Source organism: Mustela lutreola, chromosome 6, assembly GCF_030435805.1.
Source record: "Mustela lutreola isolate mMusLut2 chromosome 6, mMusLut2.pri, whole genome shotgun sequence".
In the NCBI taxonomy this organism is placed as follows: domain Eukaryota; kingdom Metazoa; phylum Chordata; class Mammalia; order Carnivora; family Mustelidae; genus Mustela; species Mustela lutreola.
In genome coordinates, this window is record NC_081295.1 from 94,240,558 (window position 1) to 94,264,000 (window position 23,443).

At 41.6% G+C, this 23,443-nt stretch overlaps 1 protein-coding gene across 1 annotated transcript in view; it reads right to left on the bottom strand.

The window, feature by feature from the left end:
- Positions 1 to 8,541: 8,541 nt before the first annotated feature.
- Positions 8,542 to 23,443, bottom strand: part of TNFRSF21 (TNF receptor superfamily member 21) — a 66,335-nt gene continuing 51,433 nt past the window's right edge. The window contains exons 5-6 of the mRNA XM_059178195.1: positions 11,515 to 11,743; positions 8,542 to 9,987 (exon numbers count right to left, since the gene is read on the bottom strand). Coding sequence (XP_059034178.1) covers positions 9,758 to 9,987; positions 11,515 to 11,743 — 459 coding nt within the window. The 3' untranslated portion in view covers positions 8,542 to 9,757. The remainder of the gene's footprint in view (positions 9,988 to 11,514; positions 11,744 to 23,443) is intronic.

Here is a 23,443-nt window from a genome sequence, read left to right on the forward strand (position 1 = left end):
ATCAAAGAGTGGAATAGAGGTTGCCAGGGGCTGGAAGTAAGGAGGAAATTGGGAATTACTAATCAAGAGGTATAAATTTTAATTAAGCAAAATGAACAGCATCCTTTCCTGATCAAAACTCTTCAAAGTGTAGGGATAGAGGGCACATACCTCAATATCATCAAAGCCATCTATGAAAAACCCACCATGAATATCATTCTGGAGGGGAAAACTGAGAGTTTTTCCGCTAAGGTCAAGAACACAGCAGGGATGTCCATTATTACCACTGCTATTCAACATAGTACTAGAAGTCCTAGCCTCAGCAATCAGACAACAAAAAGAAATTAAAGGCATCTGAATCAGCAAAGAAGTAGTCAAACTCTCCCTCTTTGCAAATGATAAGATACTTCACATGGAAAACCCAAAAGACTCCACTCCAAAACTGCTAGAACTTGTACAGGAATTCAGTAAAGTGTCAGGATATAAAATCAATGCACAGAAATCAATTGCATTTCTTTACACCAACAACAAGACAGAAAAAAGAGAAATTAAGGAGTCAATTCCATATACAACTGCACCCAAAACCATAAGATACCTAGGAATAAACCTAACCAAAGAGGTAAAGAATCTATACTCAGAAAACTATAAAGTACTCATGAAAGAAATTGAGGAAGACACAAAGAAATGGAAAAATGTTCCATGTTCATGGATTGGAAGAACAAATATTGTGAAAATGTCTATGCTATCTCAAGCAATCTACACATTTAATGCAATCCCTATCAAAATCCCATCCATTTTTTTCAAAGAAAAAAAGAAATGGAACAAATAATCCTAAAATTTATATGGAACCAGAAAAGAGTTTTCCATATAAAGTATAATGTCATCTGCGAAGAGAGAGAGTTTTACTTCTTCATTGCCAATTTGGATACCTTTTATTTCTCTTCTAATACAATGTTAAACAGGAGTGGTGAGAGTGGGCATCCTTGTCCTGTTCCTGATCTCAATGGGAAGGCTGTGAGCTTTTTCCCATTGAGGATTATATTTGCTATGGGTTTTTCATAGATAGACTTTATGAAGTTCAGGAATGTTCCCTCTATCTCTATACTTTGAAGCGTTTTAATCAGGAACTGATGCTCAATTTTGTCAAATGCTTTTTCTGCATCAATTGAGAGGACTATGTGGTTCTTCTCTCTTCTTTTATTGATTTGTTCTATCATATTGATTGATTTGCAAATGTTGAACCATCCTTGTAACAGAGGGATGAATCCCACCTGGTCATGGTGGATAATCTTTTTAATGTACTGTTGGATCCTATTTGCTAGGATCTTGTTGAGAATCTTAGCATCCATATTCATCAGTGATATTGGTCTGAAATTCTCCTTTTTGGTGAGGTCTTTGTCTGGTTTGGAGATCAGGGTAATGTTGGCTTCATAAAGAGAGTCTGGAAATTTTCCTTCTGTTTCAATTTTTTGAAACCGCTTCAGGAGAATAGGTGTTATTTCTTCTTTGAAAGTTTGGTAGAATTCCCCAGGGACTCTGTCAGGTCCCGGGCTCTTGTGTTTTGGGAGGTTTTTGATTACTGCTTCAATCTCGTTACTAGATATCAGTCTATTCAGGTTGTCAATTTCTTCCTTGTTCAATTTTGGGAGTTTATGTTTTCCAGGAATGCATCCATTTCATCTAGGTTAATGAATGGTTCTGCATGGTTCCATTTATATAACACCTTCTAAATGACCAACTGGTGATAGAAAACAGTGGTCAGGGGTCAGGGGAAGGTGTCATTATAAAGAGGCAGCAGGAGGGAGCTTCTTTGTGGTAATAAAGCAGTTCCTGGGGCACCTGGGTGGCTCAGTGGGTTGAGCCTCTGCCTTTGGCTCAGTTCATGATCTCAGAGTTCTGGGATCGAGTCCAGCATCAGGCTTTCTGCTCAGCAGGGAGCATGCTTCCTCCTCTCTCTCTCTCTACTCTCTCTCTCTCTCTGTGCCTACTTGTGATCTCTCTCTGTCAAATAAATAACATCTTTAATAAAAAAAAAAAAAAAAAAAAAAAAAAAAGCAGTTCCTGAGGCGCCTGGGGCTCAGTCAGTTGAGCTTCTGGCTCTTGGTTTTGTCTCAGGTCATGATCTCAGTGTCGTGAGATCCAGTCCCCTGACAGACTCTGTGCTAACTGTGGAGTCTGCTTTAGAATCTCTCTCTCCCTCTCCTTCTCCCATTCTCCCAACACCCTGCTCACACACACACCCTCTCTCTCAAATAATAAAATAAAATAAAATCTTGAAAAAAAAAAAGCAATTTTGTATTCTGAGTATGGTTGTGATTTCATGAATCCACATATGTAATAATTGCATAGAACCACACACACACCAAATAAACAAACAAACAAACAACGCACATGTAACACTGGTATGAACTGAGTAAGGTCTATAGTTTGATTAATAAAATTTGTGTGAATGTTTTACTGGCTTGGGTAATATTATGGCTCTTAAAGATGTTATCCTGGGGAAGCTAGGCAAAGGGTGGTAGGAGCTCCCTATATCACTTTGGAAATTCTTGTGTTTCTTAAATTATTCCAAAGTGGGAAAAAAAGAAAAAGAAAAAAAAAAAAAAGAAAGAAAGAAAGAATAGGGAGAAAGCCAAAAAAGAAAGCAATCTGATTTTGGTTGAATCCACATGAGAGGCTCCAGAAGGGCAGACATCCAGTCCACTTTCTTTGTCATTTAGGACCATGCCTGGCTCACACAGCTCTAGGACAGCTGTCCTGGCTCTGCCACTTAACTAGCTGTGTGATGTGGGGGAAGTCACAATCTATCTGTTCATTGGATCGCCCATCAGCAGAAGGGAAGTTCTCACAGTTCCTGCATCATGAGATCCAGGTGAAGATTAAAGTGAATTTCACTAAGTGCTTTGGGTACTTTATTGGAGGAGGAGGAGTTCCGTGAAGGGGCACAAATGTTCTGTCCTCTGAAGGTGTGATATGTGCAAAGCAGTCACAAGACTGGCCTCATGTCTCATCATGATCGTCAGCCAGGCTAGAAACAATATGAACTCCTTGCTTGTAAAATAATGTCTGCAACACCTAGGTGTGGTAGGAAAAGTGGAATGCAGATGATTACATGTATCTCTGCTAAGTGTTCACTAATTTATTTAAGATCAAAATTCTACCTTACCAAAGCCACTTTCAACCTTGGTTTTAATAATAGAAAAGATATTGGGGGAGGAGTGGGGGAGGGACACTAAGCAATAACTTCAGAACATTCTCCTTACTCTTATTTAATTGCAAAATAAACACCTCCCACAGCAACTCTTCATGTAGGAAGCACTTGTGTCCATGTGGGGGAAAAATGAGTTTTGCCCTTTGCTTCTGCCAGACATAGTCACATAAGTAATTGCACTTCAACAAACCAAATAATAGGAATGTATTTTTTAGAGATCACGTTAAGAAAAATGAAAAGAAAAAGTAACATTCCTTTTATTTCTCAAATTGCTTCCTCTTTTCAAGCTATGTCACTCCCCAGAGCTTTGAAATATATGAGACTGCAACTGTCAGCCCTTTGTCTTTGGCACAGTTTTCTTTGAAGATCTCCAGGGTGCCTGGGTGGCTCACTGGGTCAAGCATCTTGCTTTCGGCTCAGGTCTTGATCCCAGGGTCCTGGGGTCGAGACCCACATCGGGCTCCCTGCTCAGTGGAAAGCTTGCTTCTCCCTCTCCCACTTCCCTGGCTTGTGTTCCCCCTCTCTCGCTGTCTCTCTGTCAAATAAATAATATCTTAAAAAAAAAAAAAAACACTTCCACCAAAAAAGCTTTGTGATCTTTTTCCTTAATTCATATTCACTTTCTAACTCTCTTAATACCTCCTTTGTATTTCTATCATTTCACTTAGATACATTGGATTATAATGTCCATAGGTCTGTTTCCTTTCTGACATGTGAACTTGAGCTCTGGGCCTGCATGCTTTCATTTATTCACCATATGGTAACAGAGCACCTACAGCATTCCAGGCACTCTTCTAGAGGCCGAGGGTCAGCAATAAGCAAATACCCTGTTGTGGATGGTAGCTTCTGTCCTGTATGGAAATCTTCTTTGCATTCTTATCTTCAGACACAGTGCCTGACCCACGGTGGGTGCTCAAATGTTTCATGGATGGATGAGCGGAGTGGTAAAATGAATGCTTCTGTTGGTGGGGACCCTGTATTTGAAACAAAATGAGCCAAACCCTAGTGTGAAATCAACTCTTCTAATTTCTTTCTTTCTTTTTTAAAGATTTTATTTATTCATTTGAGAGAGAGACAGTTAGACAGACAGACAGAACAAGCAGAGGGAGAGGCAGCGGAAGAGGGAGAAAACACATTCCCTGCTGGAGCTGAGAGCTGCTGTGGGGCTCAGTCCCAGGACCCTGAGATCATGACCTGAGCCAAAGGCAGACGCTTAAGCATCTGAGCCACCCAGGCACTCCAGCTCTTCTAACTTCTAAAGAGAATGAGAAATAATCGTCATAGGACTATTGGAAATGAGCTATCTTTTTGCCTCTTCCACCTCCTTCCAGATCTCCAGTTTGGCTTCCGGCTATGGATACAGCAAGAGAGGAGTGAAAACCAGACAAAGCCAGTGCAGAACTGGAGTACCTCCTCTGTAGGGATCAAGAACCACCCAAAGACTCTTATCTCTGACCTTTTTCCTCCTGAAGCTATTAACTGCAAGTGATTCCTATATTGGGAGATATAAAAACATGGGCCAGAAAATCCCTGCAATGTTCCATATCTCTAAATTTCTAAGTTTGAAGTCTCTCCATTTCAATTTTGCATTAATTATGTCTGTTTGGGAGCCAAGTCCAGGAAAAGAATCTAAAATCACAGAGGTTGGGGTTGGTGGTGGGCAGAGCCGGATGCCGTCTCCCTTTGCAGATTTTGCAAAAGTGCCCCTGACAAAGCTATTACTAACATTTTAAGTCTGGTTCACATGACTCTTACCTTGGTCTTCGCGAGTGTACATTCCCTGGATGCTTCAGAAATATTCTAAAAATAGTTTTTATTTACAGTTTTTAAAATTCCACAACATATGCACATGGTGTAAACCTTAAGAGGCTGCAAAGAACAAATCATGAATAGAGCATGTCCTTCCTTTCCTCTTCCTGTCTCCTGGGTAACCTGTTCTGCTCCCTGGAGGTATCCACTGCCATGTTTTTGATATGCCCTTGTAAGGTATTTTATGAATATCTGTATTTTGGAAATAATAAAGATGCTGGCATCCAACATGCTTCGCATAGTCAGCTACTTGAAGTCAACTATGGTAAAAACTGTTTTGGATTTCTAATTCAAATAATTCTTGTTCAAATTGTTACCTTCATTTTCTATCTCCTTTCAAGAGAAGAGGTAAAATAAGGATCTTGAAATAGAGTGCTGGCAAGGACTAAGGTCATTATGTAGCAGAAATGAGCCTCACTTCCCACCTGAAAAACACATGATTTCTCCCAAATGTCCAAGTTTCCTTATGAAGGTAAGGGCTATAAATTTTTTTAACTAAGAGATGGATCACATCTCCTTTGCTCAAATCCAAGTTTAAGAAAGGTGCCTGATGCACCTAAAGGACCATACAATAAGACCGATGCTCCCAGAGCCCAGAGGCTACAACAATCTGAGATTTTGATACAGTCAGTGCAGTTTATGACTCATCAGATCTTACTTTATTTTTTGAAAATTGGCAAACCTTCAATCCAATATATATAGAAACACAAATCAGAGTAACATCACATCCCAAATATTCTTGGTTAACCACACCTTATACATAATGCTCAAAGCCATGAAGAATTGATCAGTTGCATCAATTAGTTATTCATTAGTGCAATGAAACTTTAGCTTGGTAGTGTAGCAATTCTTAACAGTTACATTGAATTTCATAGTAGGGGTTCAGATCCGAAAGTAAGTGGGACTATGTGTAGCAAAATCACTATTGTGGATTTCCAGGTTAACTCCCTGTTAAGATTTATCCATCAGATCTGGGGTGAGGATTGATAAGTATTCTCCTCACAGACTCTGAAATCAGTGGTCATCCAAGTTGACTACACATTGGCATCTCCTGGGGAGCTTTAAAAAAATGCTCATGCCTGGGTCCCAGGCCCTTAGACTCTGGCATAACTGGTTTGGAGTTTAGCCCGGGGCACTGGATTTCCCGAAGCTCCCCCTGCTGATTTTGACGCACAACCAGGATCAAGAACCACTGCTGTAGATCTTGACCGGGACTGCTGGATTCTGAAATCTCTTCGGATCGTCAGAAATTGTTGACTTCTCTCCTTTGGAATTGGTGTCATCTTCTCCTATATGGGCACTACTCTGCATGAAACCGAGGCACAGTCTCGGGCTCCTCGGTGTGATTTAGAGACCAGTAGCATCCACATCACCTAGGTCCCCACCCCTCTCAACAACTGAAACAATCTGCATTTTAACAAGATCCCCGAGTGTTTCATTTGCTTATTAAAATTTAAGGAGCATAACATAATGTATACATTTTAACAAGCTCCCAGGTGCTGTGGTGGTCCACAGTGGCAAGGATCCCAAGCCCTTATCCCACCATAAGTTTGTAGAAAAAAAGGTGTGAGATGCCGGTTCTCTCCTTCACTACAAACCTGAATTGAACTCTCTGGGACCCGGCCTTTACAAGACTGCTCATTCCCAGGTGATTATTTCCATGCAAGGTTGAGAATCACTGAAGCACATCCAACTTCTCCCCAGAGTAGGAGTCATTTTCTCCTTTGAAAAGCAGCCTGATCTAATTGTTTAAAACCTTCTCTGCATTTAACCTAAATTGGCCTAGAGGAAACAGTATTACTCTCTAAAGAAAAAGAAATAGTCTCTTCCTTAGCCCTGCAAATAACTGAAGATAGTCTTTCTCCCGCCCAAATGATCTTTGCCGTGAGGTTTATATTTCTTAACAATTGTTCCTGATTCTGTTTCTTACTCTTCTGGTGATCCCTCCAACACCCACATTGGAAACCTCGTAGTTCAGCATAGCCCTCAAAGTCGGGCAGAAAAAACCTCCAAAGTGAGCCACAAAAATATATAAATCAGACTGTTGTAAACTCTGACTCAAACATTTTATTTGCATTATATATATATATATATATATATATATATATATATATATATAGTTTTTTTTTTTTTTTTTTGGAGAGAGAGAGAATAATGCAGCTTGGGGTTGCTTACATTATGTTAATTCAATATTAAGCTTCTGTTTAACCACAACTCTATGTCCCTTTCCCTTGGATCATCAAGAGATACTGCCCCACTTCTATACTTTTGCAATTATTTCCTGAATTTTAAGTATCAGGCTTTCCTTATAAGCCAAATAAATTTCATCACTGTGATCTCTGCTCACTGGCTGAGCTTGACAAAGTAGTTCTGGTTATCAATCCCGAGTACACAGCCTGGGATTCAGATTCAAGTCTCATCTCTACAACTGTAGAGCCTTAAGTAAGCTCCTTAGCCTTTACAAGCCTATTTTTTTATCTACAGAATGGGTACAACAATGGTACCTGTCAGATAGTTATAAGGTTTCAACGAGACAATGTAAACAACACTTTGTAAAGTATAAAGCTGCATAAATGGTTAAGAAATAATCTCCAAGCTATGAATAACTTACAAACTTAATAACCACAACACTGATTTATGTTTTCAACCCCCACAAAAAGAAGTGGCAGTCTTGAAAACATCTGAAAAACACACTTTGTCTCCTCCCCCATTATCTCTAACCCATTCTAGTTTGCTTTTCTGTTTGTAAAGGGTTTCTGCCTTCTGTTGACAAAATAGGAAGGGAAACCTGACCTGAGAACCATAAAACCAAATGCCAGAAGTGTTCTCTAGAAACCAGCCACGTGGAAGTGGTTGAAAGCAGAAAAGCCCTTTAATGTCCCTGACAAGGGAGCCAAAGTGTTCAGACAGGCCATCTACTTCTACTTTCCCACTGAAAGAGGAACTCAAAATTGCTGATAGCCTGGCCATTGGAATTCTATAGAGCTGGGGTTTCTCAGGCTAAGGCAGTTATGTGATCAAATATAAGACACAATGTAATATAAAACAATACATATAAGGTGATGTAATATATTCCATCAGCCTAAGACTTTACCTTGCCCAATGGCCAAGAAAGCCCCCCGAAGCTACTCAGGGAGAAAGAAGGTTCACACAAAAGCCTGTAAACTGGTCTAGACCCCCCATGACTTGTAAACTTCCTAGATGGACACAAGTAAGAATATCCTCCTGCGCCTGCTCTTCATTTCCACCTCTCCACCTCCAAATCCCCATTTCTTAAAACAGGGATGAACTCCAAACCTAGGAGCCTCCGATTTACCCTCAAAAGACCCAGGAATGTTTAGTCCCCTTTAACGCTTGGTCATCCTTCTCTACGTACCTCCAGATACTCTTCCAGACACAAAGCTTCGTTAACCGGCATGATTTACAGATCAGAAATGCTGAGATTTCTGGAATACACACATTCTTTTCCAAGAGTCTCATCAAAGGGTTACAACTTGAGTACATGTAGAAGACAAGTAGTAAACACACTCAAACCACTCAAGTAACAAACACCTAATATTTATTAATAAATTAGTACACTTGAAGGCATTTTTCTGATATCCGTCCCTCACCACGACCCACAACCCCCGCCCACACAAAGGGAGTCCACACCACCTTTGCATGCGAGTCTGCCAACTGAACATTAGAGAGTGCGCAGGTTTATAAATGGGAGCAGAGTTGCAAATATATTGGACAAGAGTTCTTACAGCTGCAGCCGTTTTTAATTAAAGTGATTGAAGGACGAAGGAGACCCACCAAGACCAAGGCCTTGAGGCGGACTGGACCTACCAGCTATGTGTGTATAAAAAACAAGACATCTTTTAAAGCAAAGCTGGGCAAATTCCCTATGGAAAAAAGGTGCCACTGGCTCTCAGTTGTGACTTTCCAAAGTGCAGCAGTATGTTCCAGAACAGCTCAATTCCTAAAAAGATGAAGTTCAAGTTCTTTGGTGGCCCAGTTGTCAAGCCACTTAAATAGCAAGTTCTGATGGCTTGAGGATTTCATGTCTCCAGCCCAGAGCATATTAGCAGAAGAGGAGCACAAGTAATCAAGCATTCTACACAGTGCTCAAGTGAAAACCATACGATCAGCAACAGTGTGGTCAAGTTTCAGCCATGAATATGAACTGTACACCAAGGCATATTAAAAAGAGAACTCAAAGTCTAATTGTATTACAGTAACTCAACGGGGTATTACATTTTTTCAACCTTAACAAAATCTGTAAATTACAATGAATAATAAAAACAGTAATCATTAATTAAAAAAAAAAAAAGCAGACGTGGATGTTGAGACATGAAGACTGCTTAAAGAATTCACAAGATGCCATTTACACTTTTAAGAGGTTAAGAGCCTCACAATCCAGTGTGCAAGGAAAGTCACACTGCATTTGGGGTCCATTAAGTGAATTTAAAGTGCACAGAAAATTCGGAAAATACATAAGAAATCGAAACAAAGAAAAAATGGAACCCAAAAAACTTTAGTGGTGGGTATTTTTCAACAGTTACACCTTGAGAAGGCTTATAGACTAATGTCCTAGACGGGTTAAAAAAGGAAAGAACTCAAAATATTGGCCCAATACTCTGTTAAACACACACACACACACACACACAAACACACACTCACACACACCCAAGAATCTAGAAAAACGAAAACAAAACCAACAAAAAACCACCCTGCCACTAAACCGAGTCACTTCCAAAGTGTAGCAGACCTCAGGTTCTACAACAGGTCAGGAAGATGGCTATACACAGAGTCCAAGAGGGTCTGACTGGCTTCCTGGCTCTTGACTCCGATAATTTCAAACAGCCGGTCCAGCTTGTCCTCAGCCTGAGGAATCTCTTCGATCACCCGCAGCTCCTCAGGATTCAGAATGTGGAGCATGTCGTCAAAAATAGGCTGCAAGTCACAGGGGTCCAGGCGTACCTGCCGCAACACTGTGTCCTTCTTTTCTGCGGGGAGGAGAAGGGAGGGAAGGGGACAGAGATAAGGGATGGTACTGGGGAAACCAAGGAGAGGAGGAGAGCTAGGAGGGACAGCTCCCCACCTAGAAGGTTGTCCCCACCCCCTACCCTCAAGGTGAGTAAGGGAACCTCTGGCACATTTTAAACAGCCCAGTAGTTTTTATGTGCCTTGCACTAAAGATAACAAACAAGATTTGAGTCCTGGAGATCAGACAGGGAACCACTTGACTGGGTTGTTGATTGTCATTAGCATGACTTTGCCTCAACTTAGAAGACATCTAGATTCTTCCAAAACTCAGGATGCTGGAATACTTACAGAAAGTTAAATAAAATGAAAACACAACAAAACAACCCTCTCCCATCTGTAATGTGTTTACTAAACAAAGACATCACTCCACCCTGGCTCGCAAAAATTCCAGATCAATGTAGTCTGCTCATCTGACTGCTAATGACACTGCCAAATTTTAAAACTAAACTGCTAAGAGCAAAAGCACATAAATGAGAAAATACTGCTTCTTGGGCCAGAGCTCACTCAACATGGTGAAGAACTGTGACTTTTATTACTATTATAAAAAAGTTTTCTCCAAAATATAACATGGAACATAAAATACAACCTAAAATACAAATCTTTCATATAAATATAAATAGGTACGGTATAGAAAATAGAACATATTTTATAAACATAAAATATAACCCTTTCACAAAAGTATAATTGGAATTCCCCAAACCGGGAAATTCTGAACAAAAATTTGTCATCAATACAGCGTGCGTGCCAATCCCTATCGTGCCCTTAAAAACCGCAAGTGGCAAATTATTTACCAAAACACTAACCCACAATGCTTAAAACATTGCTATTTGCAACGATTCTTAAGAGGATTAATTTTAATTTGAGTTACTGAAACCTACACTTCTGACTCTCAAGATAGGTTATACTTTATTTTTTTTTTTTTTTTTTTTTTTTAAAGATTTTATTTATTTATTTGACAGAGAGAAATTACAAGTAAGCAGAGAGGCAGGCAGAGAGAGGAGGAAGCAGGCTCCCTGCTGAGCAGAGAGCCTGATGCGGGACTCGATCCCAGGACCCTGAGATCATGACCTGAGCCGAAGGCAGCGGCTTAACCCACTGAGCCACCCAGGCGCCCAGTTATACTTTAAATCCTTGGATTCTTCAAACCTGGTAAATAATTTTCAACAAAACTTGCCAGACTGCATTTTATCAGACCTTCCTGAAACACCTTTGATAGCGTCATGAGGATAAAGGGTGACCAATGCAGACTGTCTGCCAGATAATCAGAGCTGTAAAGACCTTCAGGGTGGGTAGTGGCTGGCGAGTGACGTGGTTTCTCTCAGGCCCAGTAGACCCATCATCCTGGGGTCTATGATACATCTTCCTGGGCAGGTCACCCAATGACTCAGCTACCACTGGACTGTGCAACTGCTGGGGGAGAAACCCCAGGGTCTCCTCTGGGGGAGGCTTACAGAATACGCCTTGTAACCATCCTGCCCAGTCTGTACCTTTGGTAATAAAGGAGCCCGTCCTGCTCAGCGCCGAGGAGCCGCTGGATGTGGAGTCACAGCGAAGAAGGGGCTCGGATTCATCCACGAAGAAGCCCTTGTTCTTATCCAGCGGGGACGGCTCCACCGTCAGCAGAGTGGAATTCTCCAGTTTTGTGTTGGGGCTGGGGATGGAGCTCGGGCTAAGGGGGCTGGGACTCATCGGGAGAGCCAGCTTGTCAGTTTCCAGCTGGGGGAGGAAACAAACAAAAGTGTTTTTCATTACATACTTCAAAAATTAGAGAGAAAAAAAATGAAACTGAAACCCCAGGTGTTCTTTTTGTTCCGTTTGTTTTATATATAAATTCTGCTGTTTTGACAGTCCATAACTTACATTATTGCTAAATACACACAGAGAGAGACTTTGAAACCCTTCAAAAATATACATGGAGCCATGTGTAAGCATTAAAAATTAGAAAGCAGGGGCACCTGGGTGGGTCAGTCGCTTAAGGGTCTGCCTTCTGCTCAGGTCATGATCCTGGGGCCCTGGGATCGAGCCCTGCATCAGGCTCCCTGCTCAGCAGGGAGTCTTCTTCCCCCTCTGCTTCTCTCCTCTCCTGCTTGCTTTCTCTCTCTCTCTCTCAAATAAAATCTTACAAAAAAAAAAAAAAAAAGAAGAAGAAGAAGAAGAAGAAGTATATGCACCAAGCTGTTACCTCACAGGAGTGGAACTGGACAAGGGAGTAAAGAAGATCTCCAACTTAAAATATAATTTGATAGATTTGGAAATGGTCTTAGATAATACCTAGCACATTCTCCTCTGTATGGATTGAATTATATCCATCAAAATTCATAGGTTGAAGTCAAAACTCCCTGAGCCTCAAAATGTGACTGCACAGAGAGACAGAGCCAACTAAGGAACTTTAACAAGACGGGATTGGGGGATAGTTGGGTCCTATACCAAGATGACTGGTGTCTTTATGAGAAGCCATTAGGACACAGAAACACACAGTGGGATGAGCATGTGAAGACAGAGGAGGAAGGCTACCCTCTTCTACAAGCCAAGGAGAGAAGCCTGAGGACACCTTTACTTCAAACTTCTAGCCTCCAGAACTGTGACAAAACCCAGTCTGTGGTACTTCATCATGGTAGCCCAAGCAAACTAATATACCCTCTTTACAAGTAAGGAAACTGAGGTCTAGAGAAATGATGTGACTTTCTTAATGACGGGCTCCTGCCCAGTAAGGGGCAGAACTAAGGCTAGGCCCTAGGCTTCCTGACTCCTACTTCAGAGCAGCTCTCGAGAACACCAGAGGCAAAAGCATCTGGATGGAGCACCTGAGGACCGCCCCCAGGGAGCCAGGGTACAGCTCCAAGGGATTTAACGGAGGCCTTCATGAAGCTCACATTCTGGAGGGGAGCGTCAGAAAGACAGTAACAAGTAAGCAAACAAGAAGGTTTCAGATGGAAATGGTGAGCTTCATGAGCATCGGCTAGTATGTGGAGAATAGATTTTAGGGGGGCAAGAAACAAAATAGAGAGACCAGTTAGGATCTGCTACAGTGACTGGGGAGGTAAAAACCACAGCTTGCACCAGGTGTGGAATGGGGAAATAATAGGTCATAGCCCCCCATGTTACAGGTGAAACCACTAAGGCCCAGAGAGGGCATACAGCCATGGGAAGAAGGCTAGTGCGCAACTCAAGTCGGCTCGATACCTCTACTACCCTTGTCATTTGCCGCTGGGCTTTCAAACTCTGGCAGGCACTTGTGGCATTGACCTTAATGGACCAAGTCCATTGACCTTAATCTTTTTATTGGCTCTTCTGGCAGGGATGCAAATCCAGGAGCCAGGTGGCCAGATCCCACGGGGCAGGGTTTAGGGAGTGTTGATCACCACTCATTAGAACCCTCATGACTTCACTCACACATGACAAGCAAAACATTTTCGAGTTCCTCAATCAGGAAGACACTGACCCTCATTTCAAAGTATTAGGTTGAAGGGTTGTAAAAAACACAAAGCCAACACAACCGTCTCTTTTACAACCTGTAAGGCCTGAGAAATTCTTACAACTGACTGCAGATTGCAAAGACCACCGGTTACTGCACGTGTCTACCATTCCAACAGCACTTCTCCTCTATACAACCACCCATACCTTCTTCTGCCTCCCGTGAAAGTTTAAGACTTGGGTAATGCATCCCCAGCTGCCCCTTCCAATCCACAAAGTTTTATGTATGTGCTTTTAAATTTTTTAATTCAATAGGGCCCTGGCATGTGCCCCTCCTCCCTGAAACGCACATGGCCATTCATGCCAATACACATTTTTTATTCACTCAATTAGACAAAGAGCACTTGTCTACACTTTGGTTCTCAGGAACAACATTACATTGGACAACATGGTCCATCAATATAGTGCACTGTTCTTGCTTAAAGAGAGAAATTCCTGCCCACAAATCACATGCCAACAGACTAAGGAGTCCACCCACCCGTTTCCTGAACTTAGTTCAAAACTTTAAATATTTAATTTTTCCCCCACTTTTGCCAAAGGACCCTATGCATGGAAATTAAGTACATGATTTCCAATGTCATTCAGAAAGACAGACTGTTGCAGAATTCTCTCTTGTAATTAACAATGAGTCGAGTGAATATGAAACTGCCCCTAAGAATGGTTTTAGTGTCATCACAGTGGGGTTAAGAACCATAACCGAAGCCCAAGATCATGCGACAATCATCTTTCTAGAAAATCTATTCAGCTACTAAGTATAGGCATCCCCTGCTTTACCCAGGATACATAGCAGCCAGCTGCATTCCAGATTTCTCGAGTTATCTGCAGTTTTTTCTTATAGGAAAAGAAAACCTGGCTCATAGATACTTAACTTCTTTCCTCCCTTGACCTTACTATTTATAATATCCATCAAAATTGCATTGCAGCACAGCAACTCAAGCATTGTACGACCTCTGATAGCTCTAATCGGAAGTGAAGTCACCAGGACATGTGGAATGAATTAATTCTTTATTGATTCAGAAAGTTCACTGTTGAGTTCACAGCAAATAAAGAATACCTCTAATATGATTTAGATACTGAAAGACAAATATTCTAAACAAGAAAGCCAGGAAAGGGTCTCATCCTCTTGCAAAAGCTATAAGCATGAACTTACCCAAACATTCACAAAATAGATTACAAGTGACTTAATTTATTCCTTATGCATCTTTGGGCCTTCCAAGTTCTCTACAGGGAAATATTAACTTTCATGATTATAAAAACAATACATGTTATTTTTAAAAGCAGTTACCACTGATAAGTATGTTTTCCGTTTGGTAACTTGAAAATGTTATGGCTGCCGTGGCTCCTATTTACACTGGTAGCCAAGGAACAGGAGAGAGTCTTAAGATCACCTACTTGGCTGAGTGCCTCTCTAGACTTTTCTGAAGAGTTCACAGGCCCAAAGGGGTAACACTGCCCCCCAACTTATTGGGGTAGATATTAAGCCTTAAGAGAAAGGCCTCTCAGGAAACTTGACCAGTGGGGGCCATCTATCCACCAGATAATCAAAGTCCCTTTGCGGGAACTTAAAAAAGCCAATTCTTTTTGCCTTCCAGCCATGAGCTCATCATGCTCACTTGGAAGCCTCACTGGGGAAATGAGGTAGAGACACAAAGAAAGGGGAGGAGGCAGAGATAATGAGGGGAGAGCTCCCCAGGGAGCCAACACAAGACGGGTGGTTCTGTTGTGTGACCTTAAAGAGCATGTGATTTATTTTGGCCCAACGAGCCCCCCAAGGCCCTCCTGAGTACTCTCCATGCAAGTCCACTTAGTCCTTCCAGATACTAGTACCAGGTGATAGGGGAAGAGAGATGAATGGTTCACTTCAACTCCACCTTAAGTTCCTCTGTTGACCTGTTTTCCTTTCTGATTTCCAGAACCACTGAGCACATGGAACCAGCCAAATGGATGAGGTCAACAAGGTACTGATTGAAATTTGGGGGCTTGAATACCCCTGGGCTATGGAGGTTTGTAGCATTGTTTGTGAGAAAGGTGACTGAACTTGTATTTGGGCTACACTGGAATGAGCCATTTCCCGCTGTGTCCCTGCAACCCTGTGTTCCTACAGGTTCCAAAGCCAAGTGCCCACTCTGGTGCTTGGCTAAATTACAGCCTGAAACTGAAGCTCAAAAATAAGTCTTCTCTTTTAATATCAAACCAAAAAGCACTTTCCCGTTGACTGACCCTTCCTAAAAGGATACACTGTGGAAGGCTGAAGAGTTTTCTAGTCCTGGGGGATGGTCCAGTAATGGGTGGTAAAGGAACATCCTTGTAAACCTTGGTCATGGCAAAAGTGATTTATAAATTAAATGAGGTTCTAAGTAAGACTACCTTTCCTCCCTCCTGTGATCTAGCAGCTTTTCTAAGTATACACTTAGGGAAATCTCTTCCAGCATGCATTGGATGTTCTGCATAGCCAACTCCTAAACATCAAAGTCATGAATACCCTGGGATTTCACTGCAAGGGAAGAAAGGAAAAAGACTTCTAACTAGTTGTGTGGTTTTAGAAAAACCCTTCCCTCCTTAGACTGGTTTCCTCATTTCTGAACAAAAAAGATTAGACCAGGTCTTCTCTGTTCAACTTCTGTTTCATTTATTGTCAGCCCTGCTATGTCATTTTCCATGCGCCCAACCCACCCACCCCAATTCTCTCTCTCCTTCCAACTTACCCCCAACTGGTTCACTCAACTAAGGTTTACCACTGAGTTATTTTCAATTACTACCCAATTACAATCTCCCTGTGGTTGCACAATCTGTTTTCATAAAACTAATTAACAACTTTGATGCATCAATGACCCCCTGAAATGAAGCATTAATTACCCAGCCTAGATGCTCCTTGCCAGTCTGCTAAAGTGGTTCAACTTAACCCCTTGGCTCCTGGCACTACCCAGTTGGATTCCACAAGGCCCCCTCTCCCCACTCTATAGCCAGATATACTTGATAGACTCAAGAAGAAGCTTCCTTACAAGCCAAAGCTTACCCTTTCCACTGAACTTTCCCTCCAGATCTCACCCAACATGTAAAAAGAAGGGAAAAATCCTATGCCATGCTTGTGAAATTTTCCATCACTTTAATAATGGTTTTTAAAAGCCCATTTGCTAAATTCAATGAAAACTAATTGCTATTCCATCTGAGCTGACCCTCTATGTTGCTCAGATCCAGTAGACAACGGAGACTTTAAGAAATAAACCATTACCAGTACTGTGCAAAATGATTCGTCATGAAATATAAGTAATCCATTTGCTGTGAAGGTATCTCTTCTGAGCTTCATCTGACAGATGAGAAAACTGAGCCTCTAAGAGGTTTGCATAACCTGCCCAAGGTCACAAAGTGAGGATTCAAGATCAGGCCTGTCTAGTTTCCAAGCGATCTTCTTTGCTGAGCTTTTGTCACTTCTCTGTCTGGACCCACTGGACATTTACAGGAAATGTCAAACCCCCGTAAACCCAACACAAGCAACCAAATGACCACAAGGAGCTGCCGTGGCTTCTGAGGGAAGGGGCAGAAGGCAGGGCCTCCACTCTGGCCCTGAGATAAAGATGAGAGATTCTGCAAATATCAGACACCTCAACTGTGGCCCAGTAACTTGGTTTTATATTTGAAAATATTCCAGATCCCAACAGACCAGCAACTGTTAAAAAAAAAAAAAAAAAAAAGACATTCAATTGCCACTGAAGTTTCATCTCAAAGGAATTACAGTCACAAATAAATACATAACTAAAATTATTTAAGGATGATGATAGCATCTCAAGCTTGTTTCCCCTGTTCTCCCATATGGTCATGTAATGGAAATCAAATTAGATTTCATGACCTCCTATAGGTCTAGGAGATATATAAGAACAGCTCTTATATACCTTTTATCTCAGGATGAAAGCAAGGGCTATCTCCCCTGCCATGAGTACCTAGCTATCTGAATCTATGTAGTTCCCACATTTAGAGAACAGGAATGTAGATAACAAGAAGAGCTTCGTTATCACAATCCATGTAATTTCAGGATTTCAGACATAAATGAGGGTTCAGATGATGACAGTTACCAACTGTCTCTCAAAAAATTACCTGAATCTATTCGGTTCCTAAGTTCAGATAGTGAATAATACCTGAGATATACAATGATTTCTCCCTTTAAAAAAAAAAAAAGGAATAAAAAGGAAAAATGGGTAGGAGACAATGACTTTACTCTTCCAGTATGAATTCTTACTAAATCCAACTCAGGGTAAGAGGTCTTGGCAAGAATAAGCCAAATTTTCAGAGTAAAAAAATTTTTTTGCAAACAAAAAGTGAAAAAAGAAGGACATGGAAAGATGCTGATTCCTTAGCCCTTAGAAGAAGTGATAGCAGTTTGAAGACATTTGGAGGGAAGTCTTAGAAATGGAAACATGAGCTAGAAATACACATGCATGTATATAGATAAAGCAAAGATGTTAACTGTGAATTAACTGTTAAATCTCGATGGTGTTAAGTTTAGGAGTGTTTACTATGTTTTCAACTTTTCTTTGTTTCATACGCCTTATTTTTTAGTTTGGAAAATAATTTTACAAAAGGAAAATAATTTTAAAAAATAAATTTTACAAAATTTATTTTACAAAATAAATTTTGTAATTTATTTTACAAAAAAAATAAATTTTACAAAACCCAAATTTTATTTGGGTTAAGAGCCAAATAACTATAAGACAAAAATTCCCCCAAATTCCTAGGCTTCTGATTCTTTAGTCTGTTGTCTTTCCATCTCTCTTCTCTTGCCCAGCCCCGGCTACAGGAAAGGGAGACAAGGAGGTGCTTCCATTGCATAAGCAGGGAATGGGCTAACATTTAAAACAAAATCGTCAGTTGCCAAGTGGCCATTACTGGCCTTATGTGCTCTCGCTCCTCCCAGGGCCCCTGGAGGTCATGGGATGCAAGCAAGAAGAGGAGTGCAGTGCCAAGAAGCCCTGCTCAGCTTCCCTGGGAAGCCCTGTGTCAGACCACGGCCATAGTGGAGCTGAATGGACACTGAGTCTCCCAGAGCTGGAAGCCCCAGCGGAGCCTGCAGAAAGAAGGAACTCGCCCTTGGGAGGCTCGGAGGATTAAATTGGCCAAAAAATGGCAAAGCCACTGTGAAATTATTTTAAAAGACACCTCACACACACCCCCTAGATCTATCCAAGCATAGCATAATGGAAGTATTTTGTATCAGTTGCCACCTCACTTAAGGCTATTTTTAAATTTTATCTCAGGTTAGCTGGCCACAGTGTGTTTCTCCCTTAACTACCCCAAGCCCAAGACAAGGTAGTTGCTAGTCTTGAGTGTATATGTCATCTATCCATTCTGTTCATTCCTAAGAGTTAACTTCAAAACTTACATCCACCCATATTTAAGTGGAGTGGCTAATCGCTGCCCTAAACAAGGGATCCGTTCCTCTCCTGGATGCAGAGGGGGAAAAGCCACAGGAAGCCACAAGTAGTGCTGTCTGAAGCTGCCAGAGCTGGTAAGAACCAGCTGGCTCCGGAGGGAGAAGGGAGGGAGGGTGAGCCCCGCCCAGCTGCTGGCGCATGTGTCTGCAAGCTGTCCAGGCTGCTGACATCAACAGTAATGTTGCAGCCCTGAGCTGACTCACTGACTAGCTTTCTTGAAAAAGGATGTGATGATAGAGTAAGTGGGCTCTCTTGGTTCAGAGCTGGAGCTCACTCTCATTCAAACATACTGCTGAGCCTTACAAGAGCTCAGTCCCGTGGACACATGAGGAGATCATGCTGCTAGAAATGACGTGGGCTTCCCTAAATTTCACTCGCTGAGAACCCATTAGGAAGCCTTTCCCACAAAACAGCCTTTGAACAATTCTAACCATGAAAAGAAGTTGCATGAATCTTACAAGCTTGCCTTAAGGCGCTGTGGAAGATAGAAAGTAACTTCATAATAGGAGACCTATGCCCTTAAGGTAAGAAGGTTCACGCTTATCTCAGTGACTCAGAGTGTTTCTGAACTTGCTCAATTTGATTAAATTAGTATTATTTAATAAGATCATTAGTTGGATGCATGCCATTAGAATCAGAATATACCCGGTATATAATTCCACCAGTACGAAAGGGCTACCATGAAAAATACTTCTCCCTCAGCTACTCAGTTTCCCTGCCAGTGGTGACTCTTACAATTCCTCTGTCTTCCTCCACAGTCGATACAATAAATAAATAGGTAATATGTATTCTCCACCCAGTCCCAGCTCTTCTGCACTTATCACATTTTGTTTACTTTCACTTTTTATTTTAACACAATATGGCAGCCGAGCACACCCAATGTTGTGCACTCTGCCTTTTTATCATTTAAAAACAGTTCTCGAGGTTAGCACATAAATGGCTGACTGACTCCTTTCGACAAGTGCAGACTGTTCCACTGTGTGGATGTTCCACAACTTACATGACCTGTTCTCTGTTGAAGGGCATTTATGCTGTTTCTACTCTTTTATTACAAAGGATTCTACGAGGAATACTGGGGCTTGCAATCTTCTACACACATGGCAGAGGTAGGCGAGACAATAGGTAGGACAGATTCCTGGGAGTGCAAGGTTAGTAGTCAGCTGCCATATACTTTGGGAGAAAATACCAACTGGCTCTCCAGAATGGCTGGGCTGAAGTGTACACACATCAGGACGAACACTGGGCTTCTTTTCCTATACCCTCACAACACAAAAATGGTGTCATACCTTTCCCTCCTTACCACCTCAGAGCTTAAAACCGTATCTCAGTATAGGTTCCTGTTTTAATTCTTCCCTATTCTGAACAAGGCTAAAAGACCCACCATAAAGAATCTTCAGTATTTCCTTTTCTGTGAACTCTCTTGTTTATAGACTGCCCATTTTTCTTTTGGGCCATCAATCTCTTAATTCATTTGTAAAATCTCTTCATTTTTTTTAAAAGCCTATTAACCCTATCTTGCAAAAGACTTCTTCCAGTCATTATTCTGTCTTTCGATTTTGCCTATGATGGTTTCTGGTTAGTACATGTATTGTTAAGAAGTTGATTCTCTCTTATATGACTTTAGTGTTTTCTATCATTGTCAGAAGAGACTTACCTCCTGTTCTGAGAATAAAAACAAAGAAGAATTTCCCCATGTTTTTTTCTAGTTCTTTTTTGGTGACAAGTCATTTCAATGGTTGGTCATTCCAACTGTCCCCCGACAAAACCCAATTATGAATAAATCAAAGTTTCTCTGTGGAAAAAAAAAATCTTATGGGAAAATCAGGAGTCACAGATGACGCTCCCAAAGAATATGAGGGATATGTACTTAAAATGTTGACATCAACTGGTGTATCATAAAACCTGCTGTTGACCATGATGTGACTTCTCATTATCAATTGTATGTTATAAGCACATGAGTTATGACAGATCAAGAGACAACCTCGTAAACAAAGGATGGAGAAGCTAGGCCCAAACTGGAAGCTATGAAGCTTTATCCAGATACGAGTTTTGGCCTCAAAAATAAATAAAAATATGATATCCAGTACTGGTAGTCAATGGAGAAAATAAGCTTATTTTCACAAATATTGATTCTGATTTCCTCTCAATGGATTCTTTGAGAAAGCCAGCAAGGGTGTGGATTAAGGGGTTGCAGGTGGCATCGACTAATAAATTTGGCCTTTTCTGAACATGGAGACACTGTGTCTCAGGAAAAAAATAAAAGCCCACTTCAAGTTCACAGAATGTCCTCTACATTGTGGCTCACACACCCATCCCTCCTATAAAACTCTCAGCATCTTCAGGGAGGATTCCCTGTTTTTGTGTTTTGTTTTGTGTGTGTTTGGTATGGATGTGTTTTCATCTAGTATCTCCAGTGTCTGGTACAGAGCTCGAAACATATTGGGTGTTCCATCAGTGTTTACTAAATGCGTTGCTTATGTTAATCCCATCTTATCCTTAAAAAGATAATTTTAAAAAGGAAAAAAAAAAGCTTGTGTGAATACATGTTAGGAAATAGAGTGTATCGCTCTCAAGACCCCAAGAATCTGCTTCTAGACAGACTTCTCCTTAGAAACTATACACTCAACCTCAACTACATCATATTTGATCAATTCTATGATGTAAATTTTTTCACATTTTAACACCTCTCAAATAGGGATCTATCTTACAACTATAAATGGTAATGTTTTACTAGCTTGCATAGTGTTATGTAGAGTGGTGCCTCAAAACACTGAACATGGCCTTCAACAGAATACAGAAATATGTCTGAATTCCAATGCTGACCAAAACCTCTCCGGACCGTGAAAGCTTGCTAGGTAATCACAGGTGTCAAGCACCCGAACGGTGTTTAGGACACAGCACGTACTCAGCAAATGTTGGTTCCCTTTCTTCTTAATGTGCAGAGGGGTACCATTTGCTCTTGAGTCAAAAAAGGAGAACGCAGAATTCAAATTTCAATACAGAAGACAGCAGCAAACGTGTACTGAGCCCCTGCTCAATGTCAAGTGCAGGAGGAGGCATTTATCCTCCTGATCTCCAGTATCTATGCTCTGTCTCTAATCCTTCCCAGATGCGTACAGGCCAGCTGTGAATTTAAGAAGTCGAAAGTCAAATTTTTGGATCCACCAGTCTCTTCTATTAGTTCTTAGAGATTCAAAGTTCAAACTCCAGCCTTTCGAGTGAGACACTGCACCTTTATTCCTGTACTTTTCATATTGCACAACAGTGAAAGCTTTCTGAAAAGCTTGCAAGTGAGCAAAACACAACAAGGTTCTCAGTAAAACAAGTGTTCTTTGCAGAGTCCAAGGCTTCTTCTGGGGGCAGAACCTCCTTTCCCTGAGATGGGAAAATCTCAGGGATGAGGACCAAAACCTGGTCTCGAAAGAATCTACAGTCAGGTTTTTTTCTTTAAAAAATGACTTTCACTTGGACAAACACATGTCTGCTCTTGTTTTCTCTGTGTTTGCTGGTGGGTCAGTACCCCTGCCTCCCACTACAACCTGATAATTTCCTGTGTACCCTTCTGTTCTAACACCTGCTGATCACACTGAATTGTCATTATTTGCCCAAGAGTCCTCATCTCGGTGACTGAGCTACTGAAAGCCCCAGAGATCATCTTCCTTCTTTACATAGTACCAGACACACAGGTGGTGCTCACAAAAGACTGTAAAGATTGTTGACAAATTGAATGAAACCTTGGAATATGGTAATAAGGAGAATGGCCTGAAACGACATCAAACACCTAAAGGCTTCGTCACAGATCTCACTTCTGTGTACTGATGACCACCCTCCACACAAGCACCGCTGAATGGACCTGGGCCTGTCCTGTGGCAGCAATCCCTTTATAGAGTCCCCTTCTCACCACACCAGGGGTTCCCCAGAGCCCACAGTCAGGCCCTGCAAAGGAAATAATTTGACCTCAAATGACCCTCCGTGTTGTGGGCACAGCACAAGATCCAGGCGAGTTCAGCTCACAACTTAGAGCCTGGGGATAATAATCCCCATTTCCTCAGAGATGACCAACGGGCAAATTAAAGACAAAGACAAATTTGAATAGCCAAAAAGTCAGCAGTTAAACGTACAGCTGCTATTTGCCTCAACTCGCGCTCACTGTATTAAATTTCTGAAAATAGCTGGTCTCAGTCAGACCGTAGATAAGGACAGCTGCATCCTGCAGCTGGTAAACAACAGAAAAATCAGCAGCCGTAGTTCCCTCTGCGCTTAGAAGCCGCGGTGCTGTCCTTGCCAAAACAGAATGCCCGGTGCTCTGGGCGCTGTCAAGATTCTCCCAGTTGATTTTACAGAGCAAAAGCCAACCAGTCTCCAAACACCGGCTACTCTACTCGGGGGGCCGGGGGGGAGACTCAGTCTCTGGAACATAGGTCTCCTGCGTGGTTTCTGGGAGGGTTCAAGAATCTCTAACAAAGGATCATTCCACTACAGAACAGCCCACAACAACCACCTTGGCTCCAGGCCC